This window comes from Scleropages formosus, chromosome 9 (assembly GCF_900964775.1).
Source record: "Scleropages formosus chromosome 9, fSclFor1.1, whole genome shotgun sequence".
NCBI lineage: Eukaryota > Metazoa > Chordata > Actinopteri > Osteoglossiformes > Osteoglossidae > Scleropages > Scleropages formosus.
This window is the reverse complement of record NC_041814.1, coordinates 6,768,706-6,780,772: the sequence shown is the minus strand read 5'-3', so window position 1 is coordinate 6,780,772 and position 12,067 is coordinate 6,768,706. Positions and strand designations below refer to the sequence as shown.

The window sequence follows — 12,067 nt, the reverse complement described above, 5'->3', positions numbered from 1 at the left end:
AGAACTTCAAAGAAAAAAATTACATTTCCAAAACAAAAAGGGAAGTTTATGGATGTACCTTCATGCTCCCTTTATTTACATTCAGTGATTTAAGCTCACTAAATGCTCTCTATTTTCTTGAATATTACTTGCAACTAAAGCTTACAAGAAATACTAATGCATATTTCTAAGAAATACTAAATAAAAAAAAATTAAAAAAAAAACTTCCTTGTAAAATTAGTTTCTCCAGTTTATTGTATATGGAATAAATGTACATAGAGTAAGTTGCTTAAAGTTAATTAATATGCAAACTAACATATATATATATACACACACAACATTACATATATATATATATATCAACTGCATGTGGTACATTTCAGTTATACACTAATAAGGCAATGGTACTGACAGTATATCATTGATGGAATGCTTTAAGTCCCATCATAAAAGTCTACAAATTAAAACATTTAAATGACAACATGTAAACTATTTGGCACATATGATGCAAATATCACTGAATGAGAAGGAACTGTCGCATTATTGCTATAGGCAAATGCAAAATTCTTGAAAAGATTTCTGCCATGCATAGCTACATCTTGCACTCATTTCACTCTGTCCTTTGGATTTGTTAAGATGAAACTGAAGGCAGACGTGCTGTACTAACAGCTGCAGTACAATATACGAGTTCTGCCCTAATCTAACGTTAATATACAGATTAATACATAAGTGCCTATTTTTTGTAATGCTCATACTTTGGCAAGCTGATTTTTGTTTTACAAGCAATGGTCAAACAGTACATGTATGATGACAATATGGACAACAATCATATGTAAATTATATGGAGGAAAAAGATCAGTGTTTTGTAAAAATGGAAAAGTTATTTTACCCGTACTGTATACTGCTAAGAATTTGCTGTGTTGAAGTCACTGATGCCAAATAAATAAAACTATTCTTATAATTAAACACTGTACTTACACTGGGGGAAAGACACCGGACAATAAAACACTGGAATTTCTATAGATGTTTCAGGAAAGTTTGTGACAATCTGACAACACATTTAGTGTAATAAAATAAATACATTAAGCAGCAGGTGAGAAAAGCACATTCATGCAGCCAAAAAAAGTATCAAACTCAGAAGTATTATACTGTGGATACAACTGAGAGCATGGAAATGCCTCTGATGGAAAAACAGTTTATCAATAGTTTCAGCAACAATTCCATATGAGCAAATTATACAAGCTACATAGGAATAGCCTGTCAGTAACATATTAATCCACATGATGCAAATATACACAGTCTGTTTAGAGTACACTTTGAGTCATTTCCTTTATATAAAAAATTGCTGTAAGCTACTGTGATCTCATTACGGCAGTCAAATATGAGCCATACATGGGCATGGACTATGATGTCATTATGAGTAAAAGAAACAAAGATCCTCAGTATGAACTGATCTCAAAGAATAAAAGTAAATTCAGCGCATGCTAGAGCCAGATAACCCCTCTGGGGCAAATGACTGGACCAGCTCCTCAACCCAGCGCACCTCCGAGTTCACCTGCTCAGCCAGTGACTCATAGCGCTTCTCCAGACGCCCAAACTTTCGCCTGAGGGCATTGGCTGACAGCAGGGTTGCCCGAACTTCCTCTTGGCTTTGTCGACGCTGTGCCTGTGCTCGCTGTAGCTCTTGCCGGATGCGGAGAAGGTCATCCCTGATGCTCTCGTTCTCCTCCTTGTACCAGCTTTCCTTCTCCTCGTAGATGGAGAGAAGGGCAGCCACATCCTCCCGGCAGGACTTTTGATTGTGCTCAAGCTGTTGGAGGCCCTCTTCTGCAGCTGCGATCCCCTCCAACACCTGAGAGAAGCGCTCAAAGTTGATGTATGTGTTGTTTGGTGGCATGCTTGAGTGGGACTTGATGGTATACTCCTTCAGTCGGGTGGTCTTCAGCCGCCGACGGTCCGTTTTACGCTCACTCTCTTCTTGTCTCACATTTCGTCTCTTGATCACCTGTGAGTGAGTTGGAGGACATGGAAAATGTTTTCAAATTTATCTTTGCATGATACCATTCAATGCAAATGCATAACTGGTTCTAGATTTGCTGCTCTGACTATGAGATAATCCGCACCTTGATCCAAGAGTGCTCCAGACTCTCTTCAATTGTCATTCTTTTCCTGAAAAGAAACAAAAAGTACCAGGTGGAAACTGATTTACTCCATCATTTTGTCATCACACTTAATGATTTTCAGTCACTCTGAAACGCTGCAAGTGAATTAAATTATACTCACTTGGGATCCCTGACTAAGAGCCTGCGGATAAAGTCCTTGGCCAGTTCACTGGTGTTGCCAAAGAATTCCTCATCAAAGTCATAATCAACAGCTGAAATATTGGTGAGCGTCTCTTGTTTGGTTTCGCCAAGGAAAGGAGAGGCTCCACTTAGCCTAAAGAAAAGTAATAGATTAAAATACCTTCTTACTTTTACTATTCAAGGTTACTCTGAAAGCCTTGAAAAGATCAAATGTGAATCAAATTTACTTAAACAGAAAAGCATAAGAATTCTTGTAAGGAAATAAAAGTGTTATGTATTTGAATATCCTGAGCGTGCAAAATTTCTAACAACTATCATACATACATGGAGCTTCCAAACGACAGAAAGCTAAGGAAAGGCACTAAGTAACGGCATTAAGTAACCCATGTCTGGAGAGAGGTACCAGGTTCAATGCCTTTCCTTGATCTTTAAGTCTATTGCAGTAAATGTGTATATAAATATGTATATACTGTATGTCTGGAAAAACCTGTTGTAAGTGGTATGAATGAGAATATTTATTAAGGATCAGCATCAAAGTTTGCAATGGGTACAAACAGATACTTACAAGATATATGTGATGACTCCAATGCTCCTGAGGAAGAAAGGAGGACACATAACATGAATTCTGAGAGATGAAACCAAACATAATATCAATTTTATTGTGACTACCATTGAACCCAATTTAAAAACAAAATTATAATGGATAGTCTTTTAGGCCTTGGTTATACAGTATAAGTGTTTCAGATTTTAAATAAACTTTAAAATTTGACCTTTTCCAGCATTTACAACTCTAATTACTCAGTATTTTTATATATGATTACCAAGGAAAAAAAAAGTGCACACTATTGTTAACCACTTGTTAAAGTCAGGGTTGCAGTGGTCCGAACCCTATCCCAGAAGCACAGGCTAATAAAATAGTCAGGGTACACTCAAGACAGGATGCCAGTCCATCACAGGGTATTCTTTCTCTCTCACACACACTCACACTCTGAGGACAATTTAGACCCACCAATTCACCTGAAACATCTTTTGGCTATAGGAGAAAATTGGTGCACACAGAGGAAACCCACACAAACACAGGGAAAAACATTTCAATTGTGCACAGACTGGGTCAAATTCTAAAATATGCCCAAACAACCACGTCTGCTGCACCACCACAAAACACTAAGAAACATGATCAGGTCTATTACAGAACTTTTATTACACTACAAAGACCTAAGGACTGATATAAATGCACATTTTCAAATATTGATATGTTCAAAATTTAATGTCTGTGCACGCACTAGCCTATGCAGGTAGAGTAGTGGGCAGTGGAAAGTGTAGTGGTTAGAGGTGACACCTTTGGACTCGAAGGACCCAATTTCCATTCTCACCCCCTGCTGTGGAACTTTGAGCAAGGTACTTGCTCTTACTGGTACAAATGTATACGTTTACAGCACATTGTATAAATAGGGATATAATTCTTAGTAACGTAACCCTGTAAGATGCTATGGAGAAATGCATCAGCTAAATGAATAAAAGTAAAAAAATGTAACGAACACAGAATTCATGCTTGCCATGAAGAAATAAAATCTTTGTGCTGATATCATATGATTACAGATGTACGAGCTGTGGATCCTGATAGTACCTGCAAAAAACTTAACAGGACGCGTGCACATTATTACTGAATATTTACACATTTATACGTAGGGGCAGCAGGTAGTGCAGTGGTCAGAACTGCCGTCACAGTCAAAGAGTACTTACTCTGAATTGATACAGAAAGAATATCCTGTTAGTGGGTAAACCATTGAGTAACAACACTAAGTTTCTATGGAGAAAAGCTGCAGCCAAAAAAATGATGTAAATATTAATAGTGTCAACAATGACGCAAAAAATCTGAACAAATGGTAACTCCTTAAAATAGGTCTACAGTACTTTGCTGTAGGGGGGGGGGCGCGGTGGCACAGAGGATTTGACTGGATCCTGCTCTCCGGTGGGTCTGGGGTTCGAGCCCTGCTTGGGGTGCCTTGCGACAGACTGGCGTCCTGTCCTGGATGTGTCCCCTCCCATTCCAGCCTTATGCCCTGTATTGCCGGGTTAGGCTCCGACTCCCCGGTTTTAGATGACGTGTGTACTTTGCTGTAACGTCCTTTCAACTGCATCACTACAATGAGAGAATCTTATAAGCATTTTCTTTCATTATTAACTTATGCACCTGGAGTTAACAACAGTCATGACTTTAGCCATCTGTCACCCCCCCATGTCTGGTGTCATCTTTTCATGACTAAACGCTTCCTCACAAACTGATGTTTTTGTTTGATGTTATTTTTAATGGCTAGTTTAATACAGAACACAAAACTAAAGTACCTTCAGCATGTTGCTACAGCATCTGGAGGTTATTTCTGAGATGTCTTTGTTGTTAATAACCGCTGTGGTTTTCAAAGCCTCTGCCCTAATATACATTCAGCGGTGACTTTATTACATACATTTAAAAAAAAAACCAGCTCCTTCACACAGCAAATCATCTGGCTGCAACGTAGCAAACAATATATATATATATATATTGAAGTAGTAAGGGGGTGCGGTGGGTTGGACTGCAGTCCTCCTCTCCGGTGGGTCTGGAGTTCGAATCCCGCTTGGGGTGCCTTGCGACGGACTGGCATCCCGTCCTCGGTGTGTCCCCTCCCCCTCCGGCCTTATGCCCTGTGTTACCGGGTAGGCTCCGGTTCCCCGTGACCCCGTATGGGACAAGCGGTTCTGAAAATGTCTGTGTGTGTGTGTGTGTGTGTGTATATTGAAGTATGAAGGCATGGTCAAAAGGTGCCGTTTGTGGTTGATTTAGCATTAGAATGGCCAAGGCATGCGGTCTATGTGATTTTTAACATGGTATGATTGTCAGTGCGAGATGTGGTGGTGGTCCCAGTGTCTTCGAAACACTACACTCCTGGAATTTCTGTATCTTATAGTGTCTAAAGTTTACGGAGAATGTTAGGTGAAGATGAGGTTACAGTGTACATGTAATCACCTTAACTGGAAAAGTAGTCTGTCAAATTTCTGTTTCTGTAGTGACAGTGAAAGTAGAGTCAGAATGTCGCATAAACTGCATCCATCCTGCCTCATGTTAAAGATGTAGGCTAGTGGTGGTGGCAGTGTTAAGTTGTCAGGAATGTTTTCCTGGCATTTATTTGGTCTCTTAATGCCAACTGAGCATCATTTGAAAGCCACCGCTTACGTAAGCAAAGCTGCTAACCAGATGCATCTCTTCATGGCTGTAGTCAATGCCATGTCACAAAGCACGCATCATCTCAAGGTGGTTCCAGGAACATGAAAGTGGGTGTAGTCTACTTCAGTGGCTTACACAGAATCCAGATTTCAACCCAGTCGAGCATCTTTGGAGCGAGGAGCAATGGAAGGTTCAAGCACAGGTTACAGCACAAATGTGTGGCAAAAAAATCTACAAGAACTTCGTGATGCTATCAAGTCAGCACCTTGTCGAATCCATGGCTCAAAGAATTCAGGCTATTCTGAAAGCAAAAAGGATACCAGTACTGGTAGGTATACCTAATGAAGTGGCAACTCTGTACAAGTGGGGCACAGCAATGGAAAGTGGATTCTTCCGTAATCTTCATTAATATATTCAGCTGAAAATGTACTGTTGCATTCCATCTTAGTACACAAATGTCCATCTACTACACAGGCATCCATGGATCACATTTCACTTACCACATGTCTGCTTCTAGGCCAAGTGGCTCGTAGTTGACAATTTCTGGTGCTATAAAAAAGTGAAGATCAACTTCAGAATCAAAACCATTTTAAAAACCACTTTTGAAATTGTTATATATCAGTTTTCTGATCTTGCTAGTTTTTATATTATGCAGAAAGATGCTGTGCACTAACATTCTTCAAGTTGAAGATCGCTGAAAGGATTTCAGCAGTTTTCTGATTCCATCCCAGTATAAAAAAATAAAACATGTCATCACAAACAGATAACTCCTTGTACATAACTGCGAGGTCTGTAAACCATTTTTGCTTTCAGAGCAAATTAATTTGTTTTGGTTTAAATAGCTGCATAAGCCTGTTCTTAAAAACTTCCATTGCAGAGTTTGAGTTAAAACATAAATATTTAATAGTTAAATTGTCTCACCGACAAACTCAGGAGTTCCAAAGATATTCTTAAACTCATTCCCTGTTTCGATTTTATGTGCAATTCCAAAATCAATAAGCTTTATCCGGGGGTTGGAGACATTCTTATCCAGCAGCATAATGTTTTCAGGCTAGAACACAATATAAAAAGAACAGTCAACAGTTGGATAACCATGTAAAACAATACCCAACATATAAGACACTGAGTAGCAGAGAGCTGATTTTACAAAACACCAGGACTTCCTTTATACATGAAGTGAGAGCAAGAAGCAGCAGTCAGCTTTTCAAACTTGCTTAATTTCTTTCTCTACCATGGCCAACTGTGCTGTAATTCTCATAGCTTCCTACGTAAAGTCCCCTATCTTAAACAGTGCGCCTGATGAAGAGACCTTACATTGTCAAAGTCAGCTAAAAATCTCACCTTGAGGTCGAAATGGGCAATATTTTTTGAATGCAGGTAGTGGACACCATCCAGGATCTGCTTCAGAAACTGAGTAGCCTCCTCCTCAGTCAGTGACTCCTTCTCAGCAAGAAAGTCAAAGAGCTCCCCACCTGAGACCAGCTCCAGGATAAGAATGACGTCCGTCTTGTTCTCAAAGATGTCATGTAGTGTGATGATGTTCGTGTGCTGGATCTCACGCAGGATGTTAACCTCCCGCTCAATCTCCTCACAGCTCACCCCCCGTCTACTCGATGACAGTCGCCGTTTCTTGATGAACTTAGCAGCATATTCGCAGCCTGTGCTTTTCTCCACACACTTCCGGACAATGGCAAACTGCCCACTGAGTAGAAAGGACAGGTGGCAGTGGGCAAAACATATAATGGACAGACAAACATACGGGGAAAAGAAGAAACAAATGTGTCTATTAATATCATATTAACAACAGGGTAACAAATATTTAGTCCACCTGAAACTGGAAATTTCTATGTGCTCTCAGTTAAAAGTGCATGTTTTAAAATTCTGCAATACATCAAAAGTGAATATGTTGTCAGCAAAAGCATTTAAATTGAGCCTCTTATGTCTCAACATAGGATAATAATGAGTGGTATGAGTAGGCAACAGGAGCATATTAGTTAAGGACAGGCATGTATTAAAAAAAGCTGTTTAAGACTGGTGTGTCCAAAAGGCTTACCTTTAAATAAGGCTGGGAAAAAGATGAAAGCCATGAATCAGATTATAAAATCTAAATTATGTTCAAAAAAATACACAGCCAATTCTGCCCAAAAAAATGAGGAGGAATTGCATGGCCTAAACTCAGTTACTGGGGTGGAAAGGAAAATAAGAATATACTCTCCATTCCTCCAATGCACTGGTCAAACACATAAACCAGGTCCATAGAGGAGACACACAAATGTCTAATGTCAATATGAGGCTGTCTGTATGTCACAAATTAACTAAGTATAATTTGTTCAGACATCTGACAAAGAGGTACATCTCAGGAACTTAGACAGTGACTACTGTTACTTGGGAAACACGAGACAATGACTAACATTACTCATTTACATTTATCTACTCAATCATTTAGCTGACGCTCTTCTCCAAAGCGACTTATGATGTCACGTCAATGTTACTCATTAACAAATGCGTTATTCCACAGCTACGTTACGTTTCAGCTCCTGAAAAACCAAGAGCACCTTAAAAACTACCAGCTGCTTCATTCTGGTACATAGCCGCCATCTCGCTCTCTTAGCTTATTGGATTGTGAATTATCTCACACCATCTTTAAGAGATAAGTTGGACTCTATACGACTTGCTAACATAGTGCAGGAGGGAACTGAAGGCTGCCATGCATATTGATACACTCAACAGCTGAACATGAAGAGTCATACTTTTTTTGGTCATTTTAATGATTTTTAGCTCAATACTTAATAAAAGCTCACAGACTTAGGGAGGGGGAAAAAAAAAAAAAAAGTTTGGACAAAATTACATTTTTATAAAGGTTACAAAAGCCCTGTAGAGAACTTTGTGTGGCAGTCTCATTGGTCAAAGGTAAATGTAACCTCTGCAGACCTGTGATTATAGGGGTGTAACCTATTGCTAGATAGCAGAAGCAAATCCATTTAAATTTTTTACTACTTCATCATCATCATACTCTGGACATGTGATGTAAAGAATGGATATTATTCTCTTGAAAAGACAATGATGCTTGGAAAAGACATGAAAAAGAAGACCAAGGCAGCCAACAACCATATGGATGGACTCAACAACAGCAACATGGACACACACCTTTGAACTCCGAGGACAAAAGTACAAAAATCACTCCATGTGGTTGCCAACACTCAACACTGACTAAAGAGCACTTAGCAACTACAACCTCAATCAACTATAGGAAGGCACTGTTTACACTTGTTGATCTTCAGAAGATCTTCATTTCTGATTCTGTGGAAAGGGCAAATAATGAATTTATATAATTTACATAAAATCACTTAACTCTATCCTTGTAATCGCTTACTAAAGTTGCCAGTTTAAAGAGAAGCATGTGTTTAAAAAATAAACATGTCCATTTCAGTGCCTTAAACACAAATCCATTTTTCACTCTGCATTAACTTGACTTATGTAGAATACATAGCCAAGAAAATACAAAAAAAGACTAACTTTAAACATATTTGTCTACATTAAGAACCTCTTTCCACCATAGTAACAAAAGGCTAAATGCATTGTCAAGCAATGATGTCATGATTACTACCAAATGAGCAAGCTTCCATATAAAGAATGTAAATCTAGTTTTGACTTCATGCAAGTCCATGACTCACCCCTTATGCCAACACTACCCGTTAAAATGCAATTATTCTGCTTGATAGAGATTGCAGAATAAACCGTAATCTACAAAACATCACTAAGAACATTCAGATACCCAGTGTATTATTAATTCAACATTATTTTAATTAAGTTCACCATGAAAAATGTGAGGTAAAATGAGAACAACTGAAAAAACTGCTAAACAGCATGATTGTGTTGGAAACAGAAGAGGAATTCTCCATCAAAACAGAGAGAGCCTAGGGGCTGCAAGAAATTGTGCCTAAAAATGACTCGATCCAGGCCTCCCTGGGCTACTTAAACCCGGCAGAAAAACACTTAACATTTCTTTTCATAATATCCATATAGTGGAACACGAGATATGACAGCAGATGGGTTAATGGTTGAAGAACTGCATCTTTTCTTCAGGCATAATGCTGAACACCATTTTGCCTGTAAATATGAGTATTAAATCACCGTGAAGTGTTTTTAGGGCTACAGAAACAAGACACGGCAGCACATAAACTTTTCCATTCACATCTACAGATAAACTTGTCTGCAGTTTATCAGACCCAGCACACACGGTAACTAGCGTCATGTATGGCGGACATAAGTTTTCAAATAGACATTTCCTGGTTTATTTTTAATGACAATTTGCACAGATACCTGTAGTACGAAATTTGTTACATGAACAAACACAACCCATGTTTACCCATTCAGCTGATAGAGAGCAACAAAACGCACTACAACCGAATAGGGGCATGAGACTCCCTTGATTCAACTCACTTCCACGGTGTTTACAGCTCTGTCCGGTGTTCCTCAGTGTTAGTTACTAATAACTTTAATAACAGATTAACTTTGCAAACACGGGATGAATCAGCCCATAATCAGCAATCAACAGGACTTTATGCAGACATCATATTATTTTCATTTTAATGCTGCTTCGGGGGGGCGGGGGGGGGGGGGTGTAGTACCGCAGCAGGTTTGGCCAGGGCCTGCTCTGTGCTGGGTCTTGTGATGGACTGGCGTCCCATCCTGGGTGTATCCCCTCCCCCTCAGCCTTGCACCCCGCGTTGCCAAATTAGGCTCCGGCTCGCCGAGACGAGCAGTTGTAGACATTGTGTGCGCGTCGCTTCAAGTTAAACATAAGGAAAGGTATTGATGTAGTTTTAATTATGGCTGTATTTTTCTTTTGTTACAGCTATAGCTGAACTCTAAAGCCAGAACCCAACCTGCAAATAAATCAAGAGGAACCCGCTGCTTTCGTAGGTTGTGACTTACGGATACAACTGTTTCCGAAGTCACGAATAGACTTTGGTCGCTATTGTGTAGGGGTGAAGGTGTCATTTATGTGGTGTTGACTGTGTCGGTACCAATGTGCTCAATTCTCCAGGAGTAAGTGCAAGGAGGCACTTACTTACCTGCCCAGCTCTTCTCCCATGTCATAGTAGAGCTCCACATCCTCCTGCCTGAATCCCGCCATGTCGACAGAGCTCTGCGTTGGTCACTCAGCTGCTGATGGAACAAGAATGTGGTCAGTGGCCTCAGCAACACGGATCCTTCTTCAGTACAACTACTTACTTTCCAAGGAATGAGTACTTTGAGAAGGCTCAACAATATATACTTGACCCGAGTTACCCATCACACGCATACATACAAAATAAGTTTAAAATCCCGACAAGCGTCACGTACTGGGACCTAACTTGACACAGAGCGTAGTGCGGATTGATCTACCCTGCAGTGGAGCGGAGCCGCGGAGGATTCGCAGCCACGCGGTAAGAGCATCGGAAGCTCAGGAATTTGCCCACAATTTCAGACGTCGGCGGCATTCCTTCCATTCCAGTGCGCTGTACTGCATGACCGAGAGCACCGGACATATTTAGCAGGCTACCAGCACCAATCCTAGTCCCAGTCCCAGTCCAAGTACCACAACCAGTACCAGTCCACCGGGCTCGCGGTTTCTCTCTCTCTGTTAGTCACTAAGTCAGTGTTGTCCGACACAGTCTGTCCCGCTGGCAGCCGACTCACAACGGAGTGATTCTCCCCATTAGCACGCATGGCTCGTTTGCGACGCTTTCAACAACACACTTCAGATGTTTTGACTTTATAATATATAACTTACATTGCCTTCAGTCCACTCGCTACCGTTTCCCTATGAAACAAGAATCTACAAACACTTTTGTTCTGGATGAAAAACTAGGTGACGTCATTCCAGTGCGGGACCGCCCAGTCTGGAGAGGGAATGCACCACCGGCACCAGCCTCTCAGCAGCCGGCAGGAGCGTAGCAGTCCTGAGTTGGAGACGCGGAGGAACCCGGAAGTCCGGGTGAATCAGACCGCACTGCGCAGACTCCGTGAGAGGCGTACTGCCGGCATTTCGGCCATTTTAGCGCTTAAGAACTGAGAGCGGTACATCCCATCGAAACACTGGACGCCTTACTTACGCTGAATTGATGTTGTGCGACTAAGCGCGGAATGCTAGACTTCATAAATATAACACTGACGTTCGAAAGGAAAAGTGTCTTGCTAATAAGAAGTATAGCACTAGCTTGACAATGTTTAATACAAGCCTCCTTTATTTTTTCCGTCAAAAATGTGCGTTCCAGGTTCTGCTTTGGTCCTGAGGAGGACCAAACTTGCTCACTGCGTTTTATTGGTCCAAAGGACTTGAATAATAGGCAGCATTCCAAGTGTGAAATCATTTTTTTCAGTTGTACAAATTACGTTTAAAGTAGTACAGTGTTGTGTGTTTTGCGTAAAATAAAAAATAAATTTTGTAGACAGTACCACCATGACGGCTGTATTACAGCTTACTAGACTAGGAGACAGTTTTCCTTGTAAAAGCAGAGTGGTAAAGCCTCCCACCACCATGTCTTACATTCCACTCTTCCCCCAGCTGAAATCACAAGCACTGTACTTGCACTGA

At 40.5% G+C, this 12,067-nt stretch overlaps 1 protein-coding gene across 2 annotated transcripts; it reads right to left on the bottom strand.

Moving 5' to 3' along the window:
- Positions 1-229: 229 nt before the first annotated feature.
- On the bottom strand, positions 230-11,442 carry dapk3 (death-associated protein kinase 3). Of its 2 annotated transcripts, none has more exons than XM_018745761.2 (9): positions 11,264-11,442; positions 10,563-10,656; positions 6,826-7,186; positions 6,406-6,535; positions 5,985-6,033; positions 2,848-2,874; positions 2,263-2,415; positions 2,103-2,148; positions 230-1,984 (listed from the first exon to the last, which is right to left on the bottom strand). In XM_018745761.2, exons 2-9 carry the CDS (start codon positions 10,622-10,624, stop codon positions 1,454-1,456), a joined length of 1,359 nt encoding a protein of 452 aa, XP_018601277.1. In that variant the 5' UTR covers positions 10,625-10,656; positions 11,264-11,442; the 3' UTR covers positions 230-1,453. The 2 variants fall into 2 exon arrangements, with proteins under 2 accessions (XP_018601277.1, XP_018601278.1); XM_018745762.2 differs by having other exon boundaries at positions 10,563-10,653.
- Between the last annotated feature and the right edge of the window lie 625 nt (positions 11,443-12,067).

Coding starts and splice junctions, on each gene's coding strand:
- dapk3 (XM_018745761.2), bottom strand. CDS start 10,624: ATGGCGGGATTCAGGCAGGAGGATGTGGAGCTCTACTATGACATGGGA. Junction 6,536..6,825: donor TTGCCCATTTCGACCTCAAG/GTGAGATTTTTA, acceptor ATTGTGTTCTAG/CCTGAAAACATTATGCTGCT. Junction 2,416..2,847: donor GGAGTCATCACATATATCTT/GTAAGTATCTGT, acceptor ACTTTTCTTTAG/GCTAAGTGGAGCCTCTCCTT.